The 26,062-nt window shown below is 32.6% G+C and overlaps 1 protein-coding gene and 1 long non-coding RNA gene across 2 annotated transcripts; one reads left to right on the top strand and one right to left on the bottom strand.

Moving 5' to 3' along the window:
• Positions 1-25: 25 nt before the first annotated feature.
• LOC140836094 (uncharacterized) lies at positions 26-15,125 on the bottom strand. Its single transcript, XR_012118976.1, has 3 exons — positions 14,987-15,125; positions 14,609-14,697; positions 26-176 (listed from the first exon to the last, which is right to left on the bottom strand). It is a non-coding gene; the product is annotated as an uncharacterized lncRNA (long non-coding RNA).
• A 1,641-nt stretch (positions 15,126-16,766) lies between these two features.
• On the top strand, positions 16,767-22,076 carry LOC140837089 (protein ENHANCER OF LHP1 1-like). Its single transcript, XM_073203098.1, has 12 exons — positions 16,767-17,157; positions 17,877-18,958; positions 19,086-19,262; positions 19,415-19,528; positions 19,687-19,791; positions 20,362-20,496; positions 20,593-20,648; positions 20,728-20,830; positions 20,918-21,034; positions 21,277-21,403; positions 21,480-21,610; positions 21,695-22,076. The coding sequence occupies exons 1-12, from the start codon at positions 16,878-16,880 to the stop codon at positions 21,896-21,898; spliced, it is 2,631 nt and encodes an 876-aa protein (XP_073059199.1). The 5' UTR covers positions 16,767-16,877; the 3' UTR covers positions 21,899-22,076.
• The last annotated feature ends 3,986 nt before the right edge of the window (positions 22,077-26,062 follow it).

Here is a 26,062-nt window from a genome sequence, read left to right as displayed (position 1 = left end):
GTCAGAATAAATTAAATGTCTCAAATGTTTGAAATATAATTTTCAACATGCCAAATTAAAGTAGTGAACCCAAGAAATCCAAACATCATCACATAGCTCCTAAGACCCGAGAATCCCACTCTAACTCGTATCTCCTCGCCTGGAGCTGGACTCTGGCATCCCAAGCCTCGCCTCACCTACCGTCAAGCACATGAAAACAAGAGGTACCGGACATGCCGGTGAGTATAAACCCAGTATGATACAATCCATAACACATGAGAATTAAAATTTCACATAGTTCATATAAATTCATAAAGATGCAATATAATGCAATGCATGATCAGAAGCTGTGGGCTATCAATAAATCTCAAGATCAAATGAATCATCTGGTCATTGGGTACCCAAGGGAAGAGAATCCCCCAACAACATCCACCGACCCATCCGCTCGAGGTGGTGTGTTGTGTTCTACAATCCCAAGACTATGGTGCACCTATAGAGAGTGTTCAGGCCATATCAGCGACCTCCGCATACACTATGCCAACTCAACTATAGCCCCATACGTCCAACAAATCAATAAATCAAGGCGACCTCCGCCATATCAAATCTGAATCGACAAGTGGCTCAATATGCAATGTCATGATACAAATCAATATCATCATTTCGATATAATAATAAACTCATCTCAAGGCCACAATCATTATCAAATCACAAGTAATTCATCGAGCCATAGAATTTTCAATTTAAAAATAAAAATGATACTTTTACCTCGTATGTTACCGACCGTAACATACCTTTCGAATATTACGAGCAAAAGATCAAAATATATTGTTGAGAAGTCTTGAACCCTCGAAGTCTACTCGATTCGCTATCAACCAACTTAGAGTAATATTCTTGAGCCAACCCAAGTCAATACTTCAATCAAATCTTCAATACATAAATCAAGAACTCGGATTACTTATCAACACATATCACTTTTGTACAACATTCATAATTCATTCAATACATCTTCAAATCAAGATCCATAATTTCTTAACCATAATATACCATAAAAACATTCATTGAACCATTATATCAAACACATGGCATACGTACTAAAGAATTAACTCTTTTTCTCTTTTCTTGGCTTCAATTCCATTTCTTTTCAAACCAACCCAATCACCACATCTCCAACATCTCAATATCTCAAATATCAACTCAAATATCAATTCTAACTTCAATCCATATCCAAACTTGAATACAAATGAGAAATACTTACCACATCTTGAAGATCTTGAAGAGAGGATCACAAATCTATACTTATTACATATTTTTCTTGAACAAATCTCCAATAGATTGAAAAATAATGTAAAAATGGAAAGGAAGGAGAGAACCCTAGCTTCTAACCTATAGAGAGAAGAGAAGGAGAAGAAAAATGAGTAGAAAAGTGATCACATTCGATTTTATGCCTACCCAAACACCAAAACACGTTTTTTCAACTTGCTGGCCGCCCTAGCGAACCTCTTTTTCCGCCCGGGCGCGGAACTCTCGGCCAGAACACCAAAAATTTCGAACAAGGCTCGCCCTAGCGAACATAAATTCCCGCTCGGGCGCGCTTCTGCGCACAGCCACCTCAAAGATTACTTCAGAAACGCCTCTTCCCTTCGGAATTAGGAAAAGTGATAAACTAAAAAGTTGTAGCCCTATGTCTTGGCTTTCATCTCTCAAAATTGCAGATCATTTGAACATCGTAGTAAAAAGTTATGCCCATTCTCCCAACATGTGTCATTTTAGGAACGACGATACGCACGACACACTTTGGGACGCTTTTGGCTCGTCTTCCCTAATGATTTGAACAAAAATTAAAATTGAAAAGTTATAGCCTTATGTCTTATCTTTCTCATGAAAGTGGCCTCACATCAATTGGATCAATATACAAAATATTATTCTAAAAACCACAACTTGTGCCATATTTTTCATACCGTTTCTGCACTTCCATTACCAATTTAGCTCAAATTCCACCTTTGATTCTACCCATCTATTATCTATTCCACTCTATAATATCATTATCATTCATACCATAACGTAAAGCCAAGAACCATCACAACTACTGTCATATTATATCAAAATTCGGGCATTACAGAAAATCTTGTATTAATCACATAAATGATAATAATGATAATAATGATGATTTTTATAAACTTATGTCTCAATTTCAAGATTTGAATGTTAATGTTTTAACAAATAATAATATTTTAGAATTCCTTAAAATGATTAAGGATCCAATATTAAAATCTACAATTATTGATCAAATGGAAAATACTGCTTCAACCAGTAATAATATTCTTGTCAAACAAGAACAAGCATATTCTATGAAAGAAGTAAAAAATCTTTTACAGAAAAAATATAGTCAACAAAGTCCAGTTACTATACAGGATTTAGTTAGAGAGATTGATAATCTTAAAGAACAAATAAAATTCTTACAACATAACAATAATAGTTTAAATTATCGTATTTCAGTTATTGAAAATAATAATAATAATTCAATCTCTGAAAGTTTGAAAATATTCAAGATATTTCATTTCCTAATGAAAATCAAAAACATTTATCTGTTTTGAGTATGATAATATCTTAAAAATGGTATACTAATATTACTTTACTAATTGATAATTCTTGTAAGAAGAATTTCATTGCTATGATAGATAGTGGTGCAGATTTAAATGTTATTCAAGAAGGATTAATTCCTACAAAATATTTTCATAAAACTACTCATTCTCTTTCTCATGCAGGAGGAGAACCTTTAGAAATAAATTATAAATTACCAAAAGCTTATATTTGCAAAGATAAAAACTGTATTCAAACCAGTTTTTTATTAGCAAAAGATATTTCTAGCCAACTTATACTCGGTCTTCCTTTTATTTATCAAATTTATCCTTTAACTTATGTTGATGAAACAGGTATAATAGGAACTTCTGGGTAAACAGAAGATTTAAATTTAAAATTCTTTATATCAGGAGGGGATTGAATAGAAGAAGTAGCAATAGAAACAATATTAGTTTCTGGTTCTTCTATATGAACATCTGGTTTAATTTTATTGATAGCTAAAATAATTTTATCTATACGTTCTTTAAGAGAATTTATTTCTTCTCCTATAATTGTTAAATATAAATTTGTATAATTTTGTTTTTCAATTATCTGATTAATATGTTTAACAGTTATTTGTAACATATCATTTTCAAATAATTTTGAAAAAGCAGTAAAATTTAAAATTTTATTATTCTTTTCTATAATAAAAGATTGTTGAGGAGGATAAACAGATTTTTGAATCTGTCCTGAAGAAAGTTTATAATTTCTTTCAAGAATAGAAATATAATCTATTATAAATGTTTTGAAAAACCAAGGAACAAAATGAATTAATTTATTCTGGTTTTCACAATATTTATAAAATGTAGAAACAATATAATCAAATTCATCTTCAGAAAAACTTTTAAAGTACCAATCTCTGAAAGATTCTCATTTGGGTAAATAAAATTCTGCATTGATCTTTGCTCTAGCAAGAGATCCTTTAGTAAAATCAATTTTTGGTTTACTATTCATTAAATACTAAAATTCATTTCTGAAACAGTATCAGTTTCTCTAACTTTTTGAAAGTTACTTTTATGAACAATATTATTCTGATTTATAATTAAATCATCTACTGTATTAGTAGATTCTAAATCTTCTCTGACTTGAGAAGTAGATGCTCTAGAGGTTTGTGGTATATCAACCATATAATCTAGAGGAGAAATAAAAGAATGACTAGATCTTGATCTAGCATAAACAGAAGATGGTAATAATCTTCTTTGTTCATTATTAAACTGTATTTGAACAGATCCTTCATTATTTTGTATAACTTGTTGTAAATCTCTATTTATTATAGGATTTCTAGGAATAGCTTGTTCAATTATCCAGTTTTCTGGAAATTCAATTTCTTCCCATTTTATAGATCTACGAGTTGTAATATTAGATCTATTAAAATTAGTTTCTATAAGAATATTTTCATTTAATTTTTTATCTATTCTTTTACACATAGGATTCAGTGTAAATAATGGTTTATAATAAATACGATAACAGATACATATAACTTCTGTTCCAGGAGTATAATTATAACCATGAGTTTTAACATTTAATTTTAAAGAATATAATATATTTATATCAGACAGAGATAAAGATAAATTAGGATAAACATCAAAATATACTGGACCATGAGCCAGACTAGATTGAATTATTCCCATAAGGGATTGTTTCTAATTTAAATTTCTACTATCTCTTAAAGCTGCTATGAAGCTTTCTGGTAAACCTTCTAAAGTTAAAGGTCTAAAAGCAATTTGAATTAAACCTATATGAATAAATCTATAATTTTTCATATAAGGCATGATATCCTTATTGTTTAACAATCTAATGACCATTTCTTCATTATGAAGAATTACTGAAGATTCTGTAGTTTTAACTACTTGTTTAAAACCAATTCTTTCAAAGGTTCCTAACTTATAGATCATTTTAGATTCTATCTTAGGAATAGTCCATTTATTCAATAAATCTAAATTTTCAGGTAAATCATATTCTTCATTTAAACTGTTTTTAACAGTTTCTTTTAAACTGAAAATATTCATTTGAATAAAAAGTACTAAATTATTAACCAGACTATTTCCATGGCTCTGATACCATCTGAGGCTTGGAATCAAAAGAGGAATATGATACGTGGCATTGTTTTACCAAACTTTTCCTTAGTGGCTTTCGCACACATGGAGGTTATTGGTTTCCAGCCTATATACCATCTTCAACTCATATTGAGCTAATAAATGGTGAAATTTAAATTCCAGAATAAAAATGAATATAAGATTATTATTTGGACGTTTTACAAAACACAAAGTATTTACAAAAGATATACCAAAGAAATTAAACAATAGATGATTTATCGAGGGCCCAAAGAATCATAAATTCATAAAAATCACCCATATACGCCTTAAACGCCATTTCTCGGCTAAGCAGGCTGAAGGGCTACAACATGAATTTATTCTTCCCGGATAAACTCGAACCTTGTGTTTACCATTCCAGGTTCATCTTTAACCTTATGTTCTAACCAAAGACTCTTATATTACATTAAATTCCAAAAATTTAAATAAATCTTTTATTATATCAATCTGATTCCAAGTTACAAATAAATATAGATCATGTCAGAGTAAGGTAATAATTTAGCACGAATACTTTAGCCTGTCATTCAGGCTAATCTTAAGAAATAAAAATATTAAAACAGTAAATAAAAATAGTAAACTTACAAAGTTGTATACAGAACACTTGAAGCTTTTATTGATATTCAGAAGGTTTTTTTACAAGTAGGGAATAGAGGGGAGCAAACTCAACCGTGTCCCTCTAGGAATACAGAATTAGCCTATATATAGATAGAAGAGCCGGACATCAAACCCCGGATTCCATCTTAAAATAAAAATAGTAAATGCTTTATTAAAGCAAAAGCAACTTGGTTACAAAATTCAAAAAATAAATAGTGATATGCCACCCACTTTTTGTCATGATATTGCATGATGTGTTATTCCACCAACTCTTGAATAGTGAGATTCCACTTTCAACGATTCTAGTCATCTTTGATATTATCTTTGAGAGATTTTTTCAAATTTTCAAAGATATCATCCATTTGAGATAATTGAGGAATATCCTTATCTGGATCCTGTGCATCATGCATCTTCATTAGATGTATGAATTGATTTTCACTTGATTCGGAAGTCATTGATTTATCTGATTTTGAATCTGAGCATCCAATGTTGGAGTATAAATTCTTTTTCATTTCTTCAATATAAACTTCAATCATCTTCTCTTTGGAATAAATCTCGGAATATTTCTGAGTCAGAATCTTGAAATGACTCATAGAGTCTTTCTCTTTTTCCTGTTGATTATTGAAGTCTTTCTGATATAAAGAAATTTTTTCCTCCATATTTAGAAGAGTTTCATAACCATAAAGTTTTCCAGTTGCTGGATCTTCTCGTAACATTTTATCCCAGAATATAGTATAACTGACTCTTTTTAAACAAGGGATACCTTCTTCAGTATAATCACATTCTGGTTGCCATCTCCAGATCCATGGAATTCCAAATTCCACGAAGAATAGACATAAAGTCTTGCCGTCAATCCAATGTTCAGAAAAGGATTTCTTTATGCATGGGGACACATTTAACCATGTATTCATAGGTTTTATAAAAACCTCTGGCAAAATCTTTGCAGATGGACCAAATATTTTCCACCATATATAAAACCAATTTGGAATGTGATGATGAAAAATATTTTCACATATCTTCATAAACCAAGTATGTTTCTTTTTTTCATTCTCATAAAATAAAGTTTTATTAAAACTTTCAACATAATCCCAAAAATTGAATTTGAAACTCATTTTATGAGGTTCAGAATAAAATTCTTTTTCAACTAATGGAGATATACCACATTCCTCAATAGATATAATCTTTTTGATAATGAATTTTGAGAAGTTATAACTTCCTTTCTGCTGAGTATTACTGAAAAAGTGAGTTATATCAACACTTTTTGTAGATATGAGAAGATTTTCATAAAATCCTCTTTGCTTATAAGCACCATATACATATGATGTATTGGTTAAATATCTGTTCATGATAGTCCATGGAGTTTTTTCCCATTGAAGATCTTTTTCTTCTATAAGAAGAATTAATTCACGATGTTTTGTCTCTGTATAAAGAGCTGAATCATTGTCATCTTCTTTTATAATATTAGCATATGATGCTGAAGACTGAGAATCTGTATTATTCTTCTGCTTTTGTTTCAAAAATTCTTGAAACTCATTATATAATTCAGTATTTTGCTCAATATTTGTGGGGACCCGGACGCTACTCATCTTCTTAATCATAGTTGGGATTTAATTATCAGTTAAGATAACACAGGGTCTAAAAATTTTTTCTTTTTAAAATGCAAATGCGGAAGGTAATGGAATCTAAACAATATACATATCTGTATAAAACTACAGTTCAGTAGAAAAGTACAATACTGTACAACCTAAGTCTAAGGTTCAATTACTAAAATTCAAGTAATAAACCAAGTCTGCTACAAGTCCGGAATCACCACGCTAACTCGTCTTCTCTCATCGTCATCTTGACCCTGATCCAGCCCCACCTGTTGTCATGCACACATACAAAACAAGACAACAGCCGGATAACTCCGGTGAGAACAAATCCCAGTATAAAACATGGTAGACATGTATATACATAAAATAATTCATGAAACATGCTGTCACGAATAAAATCAAAACATTAGATTTCATAAGCTATGAAATCTAATCACAACGAGCATGCATTTCAAATCAGCTAAACATGCATATAACCAATCTAATCATAAAAACATGCTAGCACAACTGGAAGCAATAACGATGGGTTCCATGATCTAGGAAGCCACATCCATATAATCATGCAGTCCTAATCAAATCATGTCTAGACTTGACTCGACTAAAACTCTAGGGATCCCGGGGTGAATAAGACGTCACTACCTACCCTCCAATCGGGGTAATGTACGTCTCATTCCTAGACTTCGGTCTGAACTGTATCAACGGCGGCAATAAGAGTAATGCCTACTCCTATGCTGAGATACACCGAAACGTCTAGATATTTGACAATGCCTGTCAAAGACTCTCCTATCTTAGATGCAATGAATATCAATATGTAAACAAAGTATAATCATATTCATATCTGAATATCACACTGATCATACGTGCTTGAATACAATTCTGAAATCAAAGCATAAACAGGTAACAATATAAACAATAATCTAGTATGTGATTTTATTGGGGAACTCAAAATTATATCTCATTTGAGTTGTTTCTTCCCGAATATCACATGAATTATACCTTTATCTTCCCCGTCTGAGGAAGACGAAGTCTCGAAGTCGAATTTGTCCATATCTGATCTGAAATGATAAAACCAATACACTGTATCAATGTGTAATCCAATTCACAATCTGTCTGGTCAATATCTGAATAAACTACAATCTGATTCATATCAACAATATCACGAGATAACAGAAACCAATACTGAATCTGATCAATCTGTACCAACTGATGTTTAGACGGCATAACACTACAGTCTTGTAACCCCGTCAGTCTCAATATTACAAATATAATACCAGAATTCATATTCAATCTCAGTACCATCTATAATCTCAATATATGTACACTCTGAATTAGTAATAACACAATTCTGATATTAAATCTCAGTCAATTTATTTCTAAAAATCATAACAATTCCATAAACCATCTGTTTCTAAATCTGACTTCGATTCTACAATCTCTACGGTAGTAGAAACACCATATCTGAATCTTATGCAATTCTAACAACATCATAAATTCAAATCTTGTCTAAATGTAATAAAACTTACATCCTTGCGTAGCCTGTATTGATACAAACACAGTACCGAAGTCGGATTTCAATTTGGATAGACGGTTTACTCGCAAATCAATTTAGGAACATATGAACGAAGCTTTTCTCAAAATTCTCGATTTCTCCTTCCATTCTTCTGAGGGAGATGCTTGTTATATGTATATATATATACTCCATGCATGAACAAAACGTGGCATACTTCTTCACGCAGCACGTCGCTCGCTCGGGCGGACAAAAGTTGCCGCCCGGGCGAGTCATTCTCGGCCTCGCCCATTCCAGCAACCTCGCTCGGGCGGTCAAAAACATCCGCCCGGGCGAGTAATTCTCGGCCTTTTTCTCCTAGTCACTCTCGCTCGGGCGGTCAAAGACGTCCGCCCGGGCGAGTCACTTTCGCCCAAATTGTCTAATTCCATATACTTGCTCAAATCTTATCTCGAACTGGCCCGGCTATAACTACATCAATTCATAATCAGTAAATCATATCAGATTACAATAATTAAATTCTCGGGCATTACAATATTACTAGCTGATGAATTTGATAAGTTCTGGGCTATTAGCCTCTGTTTACCATGTTGTGCTATAATATTAGGGGGTTTTCCCCTGCCACCTCGCTCTCTATAAGAGGACTCTCCTCTTCCTCGGAAATACATATCTGTAAAGGAAAACATTAAGATAAATATTCTCGAGTTAAGAAATCAGGTAGATGATTATCTTCATCTTTTTTATAAATGATTTCAAAATCAAAAGGAGCTAAATGAGCCTGCCATCTTGCAAACATTTGCTTAGAAACATCATGTTTAAAATCTTTATTAAACATAAATTTTGCAGATTTGCAATCAGTTTTTATAATAAACTTTTGATTATATAAATCATCTTGAAATTTTAAAATACACCTAACAATAGCTAAAATTTCTTTTGCTACTGTGGAATAATTTTTCTGGGCATTATTCCATTTCCCAGAATAAAATCTAATAAGATATTCTTGTTTAGTTTGGGGATCTTTTTGTTTCAAAATTCCACCAAAACCTATATCCGAGGCATCTGTTTCTACAATTTTATCCCATAAGGGATTTGCCAGCATAAGACAAGGAAAATTCTTAACTTTATCTTTAATAATCTGAACAGCCTTAGTATGATTATCTGTCCAAGGTAAAGGATTTTTTTTAAGTCTATCATATAAAATAGCAGAATCTTTAGTAAGATTTTGAATATAAGGAGAAATATAATTTAAACTTCCTAAAAATCTTTGCAACTGAGTTTTATCAGTTATTATATCAGGAAATTTTGATCCAAACTCAATACTTCTTTGAATAGGAATTATTTTCCCTTTTTCAATCATATGACCAAGAAAACGAATATTAGTTTGAAATAAAATCATTTTAGATTTTGAAATAACTAATCCATTTTGGATAACAATATTTTTAAACATTTCTAAATGTTTAAAATGTGTTTCAATATCATTAGAAAACACTAAGATATCATCTATATAAACAATTATAAAATTGCTATAATTATAAAAAATATCATTCATAATTTGTTGAAATTCTGAAGGGGCATTTTTAAGTCCAAATGGCATTACTGTCCATTCATAATGTCCTATTGGAACATTAAAAGCAGTTTTGTATCTATCAGATTCTTTTACTTGAATCTGCCAAAATCCTGATTTTAAATCAAATTTTGAAAATATAATTGCATGTACAAGCCTATCTAATAAATTTTTTTTATTAGGAATAGGATGCCTAATCCATTTCAAAACCTTATTAAGAGGTTTGTAATTTATTACTAATCTCGGAACTCCTCTTTCCTGTTCAGAATGTTTATTAACATAAAAAGCAGTACATGACCAAGGAGATTTAGAAGGTTTTATTAAACCCTTATCTAATAAAGAATGAATTTCATTCTTACATAATTCTAAATATTCAGAATTCATCTGACAAGGACGAGCCTTGGTAGGAATATTCTTTTCATCAAAATTCTCTTCATATGGAAGAGATATAATATGCTTCTTTCTATTCCAAAAAACATTTGGTAAATCATTACATATTTCTAATGAAAATTTATTATAAATAATTTTTATTTTTTCCTGTAATTTAAGATTCTGTAATTTATCATCTATTGTAAGAAATTTTATTTCTTCTTTTAAAGAATTTATTCGAAATGTTTTTCTTTCAATCTGTTCTTGTAATTCATTTAGAATTCTATGAACATGTTTAGTTATGAACTGAAAAGAAATAGGATTACCTTTATAAGTTCTTATTATACATGTTTCATCAACATAAGTTAAAGGATAAATTTGATAAATAAAAGGAAGACCAAGTATAAGTTGGCTAGAAATATCTTTTGCTAATAAAAAACTGGTTTGAATACAGTTTTTATCTTTACAAATATAAGCTTTTGGTAATTTATAATTTATTTCTAAAGGTTCTCCTCCTGCATGAGAAAGAGAATGAGTAGTTTTATGAAAATATTTTGTTGGAATTAATCCTTCTTGAATAACATTTAAATCTGCACCACTATCTATCATAGCAATGAAATTCTTCTTATAAGAATTATCAATTAGTAAAGTAATATTAGTATACCATTTTTGAGATATTATCATACTCAAAACAGATAAATGTTTTTTATTTTCATTAGGAAATGAAATATCTTGAATATTTTCAAAACTTTCAGGGATTGAATTATTATTATTATTTTCAATAACTGAAATACGATAATTTAAACTGTTATTGTTATGTTGTAAGAATTTTATTTGTTATTTAAAATTATCAATATCTCTAACTAAATCCTGTATAGTAACTGGACTTTGTTGACTATATTTTTTCTGTAAAAGATTTTTTACTTCTTTCATAGAATATGCTTGTTCTTGTTTGACAAGAATATTATTATTACTGGTTGAAGCAGTATTTTTCATTTGATCAATAATTGCATATTTTAATATTGGATCCTTAATCATTTTAAGGAATTCTAAAATATTATTATTTGTTAAAACATTAACATTCAAATCTTGAAATTGAGACATAAGTTTATAAAAATCATCATTATTATCATTATTATTATTTATGTGATTAATACAAGATTTTCCTTGTATACAATTATTACTTTCTTCTAAATCAGAAATATCTGATTCATTATCTATAATATCTTCTGAATTATATGATTCTAAAGAATTTTCAATAATTTCATTATCACTATCAGAATTATTATTTGAATCCATTATTATTTTAAATAATGTTTCTTTTAGATTATCATCTATGTCTAAATTATTAATTTTGTTTTTAGCCCAACATTGATTAGCATAATGTCCTGGTTTTTTACATTTTCTACAAATTATCAATTTATTTTTAGCTTTATCAGCTTTCCTTTCAGCTTTCCATGATTCACGGATTTCTTTTCTTTTCTTCTTTTTATCTTTTTGTCTATTAGACAAATGTCTTTTCTTATGAATTTTTTCAACTTTATCTTTCTTTTTTCCTTTATTTGGTAAATCCATATCAAATTGATCACAAAATTTACCTAGTTGTTTTTTCTCAAGTAAATTCTGTCTTTTAATCTGATTATTTAATTTTAATTTATTACAGAGAGCTAAACCCTCTTGAATACAAGTATTTATTAAATTACCATAAGTATAATTATCATAAGGAATATTTATATCATCTTTCCTTAATACTTTTCTAACTCTTTCAGCAAATAAGAAAGGTAAGTCATCTATGAATTTAGCTTTCCAAAGACTATTATTACAGTCTGGAATCTCATATATACGAGATAAGAAAGTATCTTTATACCATCTAAAATCAGTAAGTGTTTTACATTTTAGATTACTTAATAAAGTTCTAATCTGTTCACTATTATCAGTGAATTTTCCAGTAAAATGTTGAATCATAGTCAATATTAAAGAATAAACTACATTTTCTGATTGAATATTATTTTCCATTTTTATGGAATTAAAGATTTCATCTTTTTGAGAATAATGTAAATAATTATCCCACCAACCTTTAAGTTGGTCAGTAAAATCTAATGTTATCATTTTAGCAATATTTTTATCAGTATTGCCTGATGTTTTACAAACGGTACTATACATAAGCATTCTGTGAGCAGTATTAAAAATCTGCCTGTCACTTAAACCATCAATATTTCATTCATAAATATTTTTCCCATTATAACTCAAAAATATATTCATTTTCTTTAATAAGAACATCCATGGGAGTAGGTCTATTATAATAATATTTACTTGTGGTAGGTTTATCTGCCCATTTAAGTTTATTAATTTCTTCATCAGAATGATTATTAATTTTTTCTAATTCTTTAAACTCTTTATTAAGAGTATTTAAATTAAGATTTCTAAATTTTTTATTATATTATATTATTAAATATAATATAATATATAATATTTAACATTTTTAACATCGATACATCCATTTGGACTAGTCAAACGATCGAATTTTCCAAAACTCAAACATGGAACTTCTATATCTTTGAGTTTTTTACGTTATATCCAAATTTCAAAATATTTGGACTTCATATGACCAAAATATGTCATATTTCATTCTTTAAAAATCATATTATTAAATCAAACACTTGTGATATTTAGTTCATGCATTACAATCTGCGTGTGCTTGTTATAATTAGTTGGGCTCTCGAAAATTGTTTTGAAATCGAAGAACTTTTCGTAGACAAATAGAAAGATTGAAGCAAGAAGGAAATTTCTTAAGCATGCCTCACTGATGTATTTATAGGTATCGTCCGCAAATGTTGTCTTTTTGAATCTGGTGATCATTTACAAATACAGACGTTGTTGTGCCATATCATCGTCCTTTCTGACAGATATCACACTTTGGGTAGTGTGCATGGACTCTAACATTCAACGAACTGAAAAAGCTGTTACACGATATCTTATCCAATAATTAACTGGACTCTGCTCTTCAAGAATGATCAACAGATGTTAATGGATTGTCCGTTGTTTTGACTAACTAATCTAACAAAGTATATTGTATTATCAGTTGTCCTTTGATCACCTCGGCTTATATTACCGACCCTTTCTATCACTTAGACAACCGTTAGGATTCTTATTAACAGTTCTGGTTTGGAAACATATGTACAAATGGATAAGCAATTTCTTTCTTGAATTCAGTTCGAGATGACTTGTAATTATCCATTAGATCAGCAGTCTTGTTAAAACAACAAAACGTAAACGTTGTAACATTTATAAACCTAATTTTTCATAATTTGATGACTTTATCTCAATTTTATTTTGATGAAATTTTTTTCATTATTAAAAAAATTATTTAATAAAAATATATTCTTTTTTTACGTCTATAAATAATTTTTCTCTTGGGTGTGGGGTCCCGGGTCCGATATCTAATACTAATAATTTTAAATGTATCAAACCCAACGATTTAATAAATACATAATTTCTTGTTCACAAACTGACATAAACATCGTCAGAATAATTTAAATGTCTCAATTATTTGAAATAAAATTTTCAACATGCCAAAATAAAGTAGTAAACAAAGAAATCAAACATCATCACATAGCTCCTAAGACCCGAGAATCCCACTCTAACTCATATCTCCTCGCCTGGAGCTGGACTCTGGCATCCCAAGCCTCATCTCACCTACCATCAAGCACATGAAAACAAGAGGTAGCCGACATGCCGGTGAGTATAAACCCAGTATGATACAATCAATAACATATGAGAATTAAAATTTCAGATATCTCATATACAATTCATAAAGATGCAATATAATGCAATGCATGATCAGAAGCTGTGGGCTATCAATAAATCTCAAGATCAAGTGAATCATCTGGTCATCGGGTACCCAAGGGAATAGAATCACCCAACAACATCCACCGACTCATCCGCTCGAGGTGGTGTGTTGTGTTCTACAATCCCAAGACTATGGTGCGCCTATAGAGAGTGTTCAGGCCATAGCAGCGACCTCCGCATACACTATGCCAACTCAACTATAGCCCCATACGTCCAATAAATCAATATATCAAGGCGACCTCCGCCATATCAAATATGAATCGACAAGTGGCTCAATATGCAATGTAATGATGCAAATCAATATCATCATCTCGATATCATAATAAACTCATCTCAAGGCCACAATCATCATCAAATCACAAGTAATTCATCGAGCCATAGAATTTTAAATATTAAAATAAAAATGATATGTTTACCTCGTATGTTACCGACCGTAACATACCTTTCAAATATTACCAAAAGAAGACCAAAATGCGTATGTGAGAAGTCTTGAACCTTTGAATTCTACTATAACTCAAGGACTTTGATCATCTATCAAAATAGAGTAATTTCTGTTCAAAATTCATAATCAATCCAATACGGCATCAAATCAAGATCCACAGATTTCTTAATCATAATATTCCATAAAAACATTCATTGGATCATTTTGTCAAACACTTGGCGTGCATGCTAAAGAGTTAGCTCCTCTTCAATTCTATTTTAAATTCAACCCAACACAATCACAACATCTCCAACATCTCTATATCTCAAATATCAATTCAATTATCAATTCTAAACTTCAACCCATTTCCAAACTTTAACAAAAATCGGAAAAACTTACATCCTTGTGAAGCCCGTGATGAGAGGATCACAAATCTAACTTCATTTCATATTTTCCTTGAACAAATCTCCCATGGATTGAAGAAATTAGAAGATGAAAGGAAAAATAAAGAACCCTAGCTTCCTTGCTCTGAAGAAACCGAGAGGATGGGAAAGAAATGAGATAAAAATGAAGTCTCCACTTATTTTATACCTTAAAACACCAAAAACACGACTTTACTATTCACAGACCGTGGGTGCGCTAGCCTAAGCACCGCGGGTGCGGTGTGCCTTCGTCAAATCATCCAAAATTTTGATAATCAAGACCTCGGGTGCGGCAGAGTAAGGACCGCGGGTGCGCTCTCCACTCTGCGCACAGATTCTCCAAAGATCGCTTCAGAAACGCCTCTTCCGGTCAGAATTAGGAAAAGTGGTAAACTACAAAGTTGTAGCTCTATGTCTTGGCTTTCATCTCCCAAAATTTCAGCTCATTTGGATTTCTGAGTAAAAATTTATGCCAATTCTCCCAACATGTGTCATTGTAGGAACGACGATATGCACGACACACTTCGGGGCGCTTTTGGCTCGTCTTCCCTAATGATTTGAACAAAACTCAAAACTGGAAAGTTATAGCCTTATGTCTTATCTTTCTAATGGAAAAGGCCTCACATCAATTGGATCAATATACAAAACATTATGCTAAAAACCACAACTTGTGCCATATTTTTCATACCGTTTCTGCACATTCATTACCTATTTAGCTCAAATTCCACCTTTGATTCTACCCATCCATTATCTATTCCATTCTATAACATCATTACCATTCATATCATAATGTAAAGCCAAGAACCATCACACTACTGCTATATTATATCAAAATTCGGGCATTACATTGGGTGTATATATATAAATAATAAATGAGTATTGGATATTATTAATAAAGATGGGATTTTAAAAACAATTACGCTACGTAAAATTAGGATTCAGTTGTTATACATAGACTTAATTGATCAACTTAGTTTTCGCTCGTATCCAAAGCTTTCAAGCCATCTTTCTGTCAATGTTTTAGTACGGGACTGCTCATGATGTTCATATTGATCTATTATGCGTCTTTGCAAAGCAAGGGTGACAACAAGATGGGTCTGGGACGGGTTTGGCCAAACCCAAGACCCATCCCGCCTCAAAACCCATGGATCCAATCCGGGTTGGACCAACTTAAAATTAAACTATTTTTTAATTTTAGTCGTCATATTAAAAAAAATAATAAATCACTAAAATTTTTGTCCAAATTTATATTAATAATATTTATGAAAAATATATTATCACGATTTAAAATTTATTAATTTATATTCTACTCATAACAAAATAAAAATAAAAATTATAATTATATATTTTTATTTTAAATACATTATTATAAAATAAAATTATTTAATTCTAAAATATTATCAACTAAAATTATAGATTAAAGTGTACATTATTCAATAAATAAGAATAAAAATAAAATTAAAATTATAGGTTAAAGTGTACATTATTGAATAAATAAGAATAAAAATAAAATTTTAATAATATAAATACCTATACATGTATATTTATATACAATTATTATATATGTGAGTATCGATTATGTGACACTCAACTATTTAATATGATAAAATATAGAAAAATTTGTATATCGAATAAGTGAATGTCAATTTATCATGTTGATATAAATATACATAAATGTACGACATATTAAAACTTACCTAAATATATATATCTCGGCGAGACAGGTCCGGTCCGTTCATCAAATTTCAAAACCTATCCTAAGCCCGCTTGAAACCCGCTTATCCCTCCTTTAACTCCATTTCCCGCGTTCAAGGAATCCCTAAAAAAGGAGAGGATTCTGGCCCTAACAAACAAAGGAAGCAAAGAAGATGAATATCAGCACGATGAAGCTCCCAGAAGCCCACAAGAATGGTGAGAATTTAAGGCCCTCCTGCTGCTCCATTCTCTGGGATTCCGAAGCCGACCACATAGTTACGGCTTCGTCCGCCGACAACTCGATCTGCATCCACGATGCTGTTTCGCCGTCAAATCCGCCAAAGATTCTTGATAATCATCGTGAGGGTGTCACGGTTTTGGCACTTAGTCCGGATTCTACCTGCCTCGCTTCGGGTTCTCTCGACCATTCCGTTAAGCTATACGAGTTTCCTGGTATTATTCATTTTTGATTAGCCACAAGAGCAGCCCGATTGCGATTTTGTGGATCTTTTATTCTGAATTTGATGGTTGCCAATTTAAAGTCTTTTTTTAAGCTTATAGTTATGTAGGAAGCGATCAATTTAGACTTGCGAGTTTTGGAAAATAGCAAATGTGAAATAGATCTTATGTTTGCTAAAAGCTCTGGATTGCTGTGTTTGGATGTGCACTACTAAAGCTGACTGTTGCGGCACATAGTGTTGTGTACTTTCATCTTCCCGCGTTTTCAGTCTTTTTGTGCTTGTAAGAAGATACCAGATCCAGGACAAGAATCAATTTGGCCTTGGTAAATTCTATATAGGCTATCAAATTATGACAAGATATAGGGCTATTGCAAGTGAGTAAATTGGTAAACTGAAATTCAAATAGTCAATAAATTGCATCGTGGATAACCTGTCTGTTTAATCTCAAGATGCTTGTAGGGTACTTATCTTTGGTCTTGCTGGTAATCTGGGATGCATGTGTAGTGTTGCCCTTACATTTGATCACAAATTAGTTAAATAGCTGGTTGTATTAACTCATACCCAGAAAAACTGGGTTAATAGGACCTTAATGTTTTCCTTTCCTCTCCCTCGCCTTTGTATTCTCACGATACTATTTGTTTACTTTGATCAAGGAATTTACATACTAGGAAGGTAACGGCGTGCTTATGCTACACAATCATCTTTCTGCAGGTGGAGATTTTAAGACCAACATCATTACACTCAAGTTGCCCGTTTGTGCTCTTGCGTTCAATAACAAAGGATGGGTTTTGGCGGCTGCTGGTGATGATGAGGGCATCAAACTTGTGAATACATTCACTGGAAGGATTTCTAGAATTCTCAAAGGACATGAAGGATCTATCACTAGCATGGCTTTTGGTCCTAAGAATGATTACTTTGCTTCACTTGATTCGACTGGGACCTTCATTTACTGGGATCTTGTGTTTGGGTGTACCCTTTATGTCCTCAAAGCTATAGCTCCTAATTATGGTTCTGATGTTTCATTAACGAATATACTTGCATGGAGTCCTGATGGGAATATGCTAGCAGTGCCAGGTCTGAAAAACGATGTTGTAATGTATGATGGAGTCACCGCTGAGAGGTTGTTTTCTCTTCGAGGTGATCATCTACGACCTATTTGTTTCTTATCTTGGTCACCTGATGGAAAATATTTGGCTACTTCTGGTTTAGACAAACAGATTCTTATCTGGGATGTTGATATGAAGCAGATAATTGGTAAGCAGGAATTTATTGAGTGCATATCTTGTATGGCGTGGAAGCCACATGGCAAAGCTCTTGCAGTTATTGATGTTATGGGGAAGTATGGTGTGTGGGAGTCAGCTGTACAATCGCCAATGAAATCTTCAAGTGAAGATGTTCCTGGATTGTATGTTCGAAATGGCTTTCTGTTGTTTGATGAGGAAGAAGAGTCGGGTAATCTTAATGAAGATAGCTTTGGTGAATCAGTGCCACCCTGCAGAAAAAGGTTACGTCAACGACATAAAAATGAGGATGAATGGAAAAAAGAAAATGATGATGAGTTGGAATACATTCTAAAGTTTAAATCTTTTGAAAAGTCCTACCATGGTAGAAAAGATAATGTTGCTAATGGGAAGAGTGGGTCAAGAAATGTGATATCGAACGTGGTGCCGAAAGTGCAAGAAGCTTTTCAGCCTGGAGCTACTCCTGCAAAGGCTGGACAGAGAAGCTTTCTGTGCTACAATATGCTTGGAAGTATTACCACAATGGAACATGATGGGTATTCACGTATAGAGGTATCCTGAAGGAAGAATGATAAACTGAATATCTTTTTATAGATATTTAAGATGAAGAGATTGATGCATGAGACTTGCTTTAACAGAGTGAGGTTTGTTTACAGAATTATTTCATGATTACCTGCAGATAGATTTCCATGATACTAGCAGAGGTCCACGTGTTCCTGCTATAAATGACTATTTTGGTTTCACAATGGCTTCTCTGAGTGAAAATGGCTGTGCTTTTGCTAATCCATGCAGAGGAGAGAAGAATATGAGCACACTTATGTATCAACCGTTCAGTACCTGGGATAATAATAGTGAGGTTAGGCCTCTTAAACATAATTCTATTATGCATTATCGTCTCCATTGCAACCAGGATCATAGATGTTCTAATTTGCCTCCCTGGTCTTGTGATTTGACAAAATTAATGCTTGGTCAACCGTAGCTGATGTTAATCTATCTGTTCAAATTTAGTGGTCTATGCAATTTGAAGGGGAAGAAGTCAGAGTAGTAGCATTAGGAGATTCATGGGTTGCTGCTGTAACAAGCATTAATCTTCTCCGTATTTTCACTCATGGTGGTTTGCAGGTTTGAAAAATTTATCACTAGTTTCTGAATTTCGTTGATCAGTCCGACATAATTTTCCGACATTGTACTTGCAAATAATTCAATGGACGGTGTAATACTATATTTTTCTTGTTGCCAGTTTCACTTGAATAATCTGACATCTTAATTTCACTTGTTAGAGGTATATACTCTCTCTGGAGGGACCAGTGGTTACAGCAGCGGGCTTCAAGGATGAGCTCGCGGTTGTCATGCACATTTCCCCTTCGCTACCTTCAGACGACCCGGTACCACAAAAATATTCTATTGATGATTGTCTAGAATAAAATACAGGACGACATATCGTTCTATTCTCTCGAGTTTGAAAGGGGTTTATTTTTTTGTTCGTTTAAAACTTTTCGAATGGGCATACTTTTGTTTCTGGAAGCTGGAGATAATTTCATCTGTAAGTTTGATAAACGATTTATAACTCCACTCGAAAGACATTTGGATCCCGCCTATAGTTGCACTATGTATGATCCTAAACCTGGATTATGGGTTTGTGGGATCGATCAATATCGTAAGATCTTACAGATCAAAAATACGAAAGAAATTGCTGTTGAAACCTTTGAGCAAAGTAGGCCTAGTTGCACTAAAAGATCAACGAGGATGTTAGATTTGATGTTGAAATTCTGTATTCCTGTTCTTGATGGCCTTAAGACAATCTACCCAGGATATCCGACATCCACATTGCACTTTTAGTTATTATTATTGCTGAGACTCACTAGGCCTAATTTGCTCATGAATTATGTTATGAAGTTGGAAATATGTTCCAAGAAGGTCAACTGGTTCTAAATTTAAAACGTTTCCTCTTGCAGATGTTTGAATATAGAGTGTTCAACATTCCAAATGGGACACGACCTCTAAGAGGAAGACTTCCATTGACTCCCGGGTCATGTTTAAAATGGTTCGGTTTTAGTGATGAAGGCCAACTGAGTTCGTTTGATTCCAAGGTGCAAATCTCTGACGTCGGATGCATGACTTTTTTTGTTCTTTTTTTTTTTAAATATATAAATATGCCTGAGTGTTAAAAGCAAATATAAATGTAGGGTGTCTTGAGGGTGTACACAAATCTATATGGGGGTAGTTGGCTACCACTCTTCAGGTACGACTAATATTTTTTTGAAGTGTACCCTTTTTTATCGGAATTTTCGATGCGTAGGTATAAAACTTGCAATTATCAGTGCCAGCAAATTAAACAAGTCTGAGGAAAATTATTGGGTCGTTGGACTGAACACGAGAAAGTTATTTTGCGTTGTTTGCAAGTCTCCTGAATCCTTCCCCCAGGTATTATGATTATTCATAAACTGCAGCCTTACTGAGTCAGCATCTTAACTACAAGGAATTATATCATTCCATTATGGTTTTTTTCAGTGCACTCCCAAGCCCATCCTCACCTTGCTAGACTTATCATTTCCTCTCGCTTCTTCTGGCCTGGGCGCAGATTGCCTCGAGAATGAATTTATGATGTACAAAATGCATCTCTCCCAGGCAAGTTTGCACTATTTCGGTGAATTTGCTTTGTGTTGTTTAGAGCATCATCAGCATAAGATATTTTGATATCAGCAAATGGTTCAGCTATATTGCCAATGCTATATCAGATAATCAGGCTAAGAATTAATATAAATGTTTAGACAGTGAATAGATGGATTCACTTCATTTCCTTCCCCCGTGTTTTGTTCTGGAATTCGATTATTGTGTGATTTCTGATCATCAACGAGGTATTTTCACAGATTAAGAAAAGCATACAAGAAATGGGGGCTCTCGGCCACGATACAACCTCTCTTGAAGATGAGACTTTCAATTTGGAAACTTCCTTAGATACATGCATCTTGAGGCTCATCGCTTCTTGTTGCAATGGTGAGTTTTTCGCTAATACACACTGATTATCATTTCTGTTTTCCCTTGTGTTTATTATGTTTTGTACTTTTTTCAGGCAACAAACTTGTAAGAGCAACTGAACTTGTGAAACTTCTTTCACTAGAAAAATCAGTAAGAGATGCCATAACGCTTGTGACCGCATTAAAACTGCCAAATCTGGCCGAACGATTCGGCAACATACTCCAGGTGAGACCCCAACCGAGTTCTTTCTGGTGGATGTATTATACGCCTCTCGCTTAATTTGAATATTTTCAAATTTTACGATTGTAGGAAAAATTGCATAATGAAGCCATTGGAAACACAGTCCTCCCTGACATCAAATCCAACTGCGAAGATTCTATCAGAACTAATAATTCTGCATCTTCTAAGTTCTTTACTGCACCAAAGATCGGTAAAACATCAGACAACATCATTTCATCTCCATTAAAACATCAGACAGCATCATTCCACCTTGTTGACAAGGAAATAAAATGAGAGACCAGCCATGGATGCAAATGGAGCACCACGTTACTAAAACTTCTTCGAACTTCATTTTACCTCCACTAAGCGTGAAGCACGCTCGTGAAAATCGGTGACAGTCAAAGATGTATTTATTCTGTCACATTAGTTTAATTTTCTTATTTACTTGTGCTGGTCGTAGATTGGATAATAATTTTTAAACGGGTTTTTTGAATATATATAAATAAGGTAAAAAAAATAGGGCTTTTTCTAATAATAATTTTAAAAATAAGATAAGTGACAATTGAGGCAAAGTAAATGGGGTGTCAAAACTATAGTGAAACGCAGCTTATGCTTTTATTTCCAAAAAATATACGTTTTTTTATTTTGAAATTTAAAATCAGGATCCAATTGATTGTTGTGGTTAGAGATGGTGATGTGGTAGGGCGGGGGCGTGGATAGGGAAACAAAACATGTCTTCATTCTCGTCTCATTCATCAATTTATTCATGGTTTTAAATGTTCGTTTAAGTCTTGCTTAATCTTGATTAAGCTTGAAGCTTCTTAAAACTTTCGCTTTGGTCAAAAGTGGCCAAAGTGTAGGTTGATCGTATTAAGCATCTTTAAATACGCTCAAGTGCGATTTTTTTAAAAAAAAACGAAATAGATGATTAAGTAGGAACACAACTTAGCGATTTTCTTGGCAAATGATATTAGCAATGTACAAGCTTAATAACATTGAAGTCCAGTTTTTTTAATGCAATTTTTTTTAATCAAAATTGATGAACAAGAAGAAGAAAAATATGAATTAGAAACTTTACTAGCAAGTAATGCTATGAATGTACAATCTGATAGCTAAATGATGATGAATATGTGATAGATATCGACACTACATAACCTACAAGAGATATTAGGGTCGATGTTTTAAAATAGTCCAATTTAAACTGTGTTTGTATTCGATGACACGTGAGATTAAATGAATGATATAATATATTAGATTAGAATTTGACAAAAAATTAATATAATACAATAAATTTATTATATTAGTGTTTTATTTACTCCATTAATTTGTTTGAGATTGTTGAGGATCGAAGTTGAGTTTAGAGGGGAGTAAATAAACTCTACTCGTTTTTTCTTTCTTTGAATGAGGTACTACAATCCTATTAGAGATAGTAGTTTATCTTGTTACGTATACTTTCACCAAGATAACAATTATAAGTGCGCAAATAATCTGATGAAGTAAGTGTGAGACAATAATAACAGTAGGCAGTAGTTGTTTATGGAAGTTCGAAGATAAAATCTTCTACGTCTCCCCTTCTCCTGTTTCCAGAAGGTATAACTAAAAGACTTTGGATTTTACAGTACAACTCTTGTACACACCCACTTCAGAAGGACTAACACATTTGCCTACTGAAACTCTTAGTTACTCGACTTAACAGAATGTGATACACAAAGTTCTGAAAAGACTCTTCTCAGATTACAAGCTCTTCCTGATAAAGTATAAGTGTTGTATGAGATTGTGAAGAGTGTAAGAAACAATAGCACAAGATGATCTTCAAGAGATCAGATATTTGCTATGAAGCGTGTGCTACTTTTCTTTGTGTTGAACTCAAAGTTATCAAGGAATTTCAAGATTATCTCGTTGAGTGAAATAGCGTTGATCCTTGAAAAGATATTGTGCGTAGAGTCGTGTCTCTGTAAAGGTTTGTTCCATGTATATATAAGCGACTGAGTTCAACGTTCATAATCAGAGGATGTCTTCAGGTTTCTGATAGAGTCAGCTTTATTACCAAAAATGGTTCCTGCAGAGAAGCTATAAAACAATCAGTCTTATTTTATACTAAACTCGGTATAGTGAATTAAATGACTCCGTATAGTAATTAATGCTGTAATTAATACTAGTACTTGAAAACCTTAACGGTAACATTTAAAATAGTCACGTTAGGCAACATCTTCTACTGATTCTGTTTTTCTATCTTTCTACTGCTTTTGTTTTGCAAGACCAGTAGCTTCTGATATTCTTGTTGTCTACTGTTTTCTCAAATAATGCTGCTGGTTTGCTGGTTTTTATTTTCATCGCCACAATTAATTTATGTCTATCAGAGATAATTAAAATTGTTGTGAATAGTAGAGAATATAGAGAAGAGAGAATGATTTTGTGTACTTTATTCATCATTGGATACCTCTATTTATAGAGTAGATTTACAGAACTTGAATAGGTAACAATATCAATAATCATCTATAATATCTTTTCTATAACACTCCCCCTTAGATGATTATCGACTCATTAAATTACTTCTAAGAGATATGGGAGTTCAAATGTTGTCTCGTTAAAACCTTGTCAGTAAAAACCCAATGGGAAAACCTGAACGAAGGAAAAAGTGTACAACAATAGATACTCCCCCTGATCTCAATCATCTGAGATCCTTCAACTGATGCATCCCTATCTTGTGCACCAATTTCTTGAATGTTGAAGTTGGTAATGCCTTTGTAAATAAGTCAGCTACATTGTCGCTTGAGCGAATTTGATGGACGTCAATATCACCATTTTCTTGAAGCTCATGTGTATAGAAAAACTTTGGTGAAATATGCTTTGTTCTATCACCTTTGATGTAGCCTCCTTTTAACTACGCAATGCAAGCAGTATTATCTTCAAATATTACTGTTGGGTCATCTTTGGCTGTTGGGAGTCCACATGATTCTTGAATATGTTGTGTCATAGATCTCAACCACACACACTCCCGACTTGCTTCATGCATTGCAATGATCTCAGAGTGATTTGAAGACGTCGCTGTTAAGGATTGCTTCACCGACTTCCATGATATAGCAGTGTCTCCTCGTGTAAACACATAACCTGTCTGGGATTTAGCTTTATGTGGATCAGAAAGATATCATGCATCTGCATATCCGACTAAAGGAGACTTTGATTTTGTCGAATAAAATAATCCCATATCAATTGTACCCTGAAGGTAACGAAATATGTGTTTTACACCATTCCAACGTCTTCGGGTTGGACATGAGTTATATCTCGCTAAAAGATTAACAGAAAATGATATATCTGGGCGAGTACAATTTGCGAGATATGACAGTGCACCAATGGCACTTAGATATGGTACTTCTGGACCAACGATTTCTTCTCCATTTTCAGGTGGTCGAAAAGGATCTTTGTTAGCATCAAGTGATCGAACATACATGGGTGATGCTAATGGGTGTGCCTTGTCCATGTAAAAGCGCTTTAATATTTTTTCTGTATATGATGATTGATGAACAAATATTCCCTCTTGCAAATGTTCAATTTGCAATCCGAGACAAAATTTTGTCTTTCCTAAATCTTTCATCTCAAACTCATTTTTCAAGTAATTGGAAGTTTTAGTAAGCTCTTCTGGAGTACCAATAAGATTTAGATCATCAACATATACTGCCACAATTGCAAAACTCTCATCTGTTCTTTTTATAAAAGCACATGGACAAATAGCATTATTTGTGTATCCTTCTTTTAACAAATATTCACTAAGACGATTGTACCACATGCGACCAGATTGCTTTAATCCATATAAGGATTTATGCAGTTTTATTGATAACATAGCCTTGGGTGCTTCACCATTTTCTTTCGATAGTTGGAATCCTTCAGGCACTTTCATATATATATATCACTATCAAGTGAACCATAAAGATAAGCAGTTACAACATCCATAAGTCGCATATCAAGAGTTTCTGATACTGCTAAACTGATTAGGAATCAAAAAGTAGTGGCATCCATCACAGGTGAATATGTTTCCTCATAGTCAATTCCAGGTTTCTGCGAGAAATCTTGGGCTACGAGTCGGGCCTTGTATCTTACAATTTCATCATTTTCATTCATCTTTCGTACAAAAACCCATATGTATCCTACTGGGATTACATTTTCAGTTGTTCGTACTACAGGTCCAAACACTTTATGTTTTTCTAGTGAGTCTAATTCAGTTTGTATGGCCTTCTTCCACTTTGGCCAATCATCTCTTTGTTGACAATCCTTAACGGATTGTGGTTCTGGGTCTTCATCATGTATGATGTCAAGGGCGACATTTAGGGCAAAGACAGTGTCAACAATTGTGTTATTTCGATCCCACAATTTTCGAGATGATATATAATTTATTGAAATCTCATTATGTTCATGAGAATTTGATTCTTCAGGAATAATATTATCCAAGTTTGGTTCATT

The sequence above is a fragment of the Primulina eburnea genome, chromosome 7 (genome assembly GCF_022965805.1).
Source record: "Primulina eburnea isolate SZY01 chromosome 7, ASM2296580v1, whole genome shotgun sequence".
In the NCBI taxonomy this organism is placed as follows: domain Eukaryota; kingdom Viridiplantae; phylum Streptophyta; class Magnoliopsida; order Lamiales; family Gesneriaceae; genus Primulina; species Primulina eburnea.
The sequence above is the reverse complement of the archived record's forward strand: the minus strand, read 5'-3'. Positions and strand labels throughout refer to the sequence as shown.

Coding starts and splice junctions, on each gene's coding strand:
- LOC140837089 (XM_073203098.1), top strand. CDS start 16,878: ATGAATATCAGCACGATGAAGCTCCCAGAAGCCCACAAGAATGGTGAG. Junction 19,792..20,361: donor CGCTACCTTCAGACGACCCG/GTACCACAAAAA, acceptor TTCCTCTTGCAG/ATGTTTGAATATAGAGTGTT. Junction 20,497..20,592: donor TGAGTTCGTTTGATTCCAAG/GTGCAAATCTCT, acceptor ATATAAATGTAG/GGTGTCTTGAGGGTGTACAC.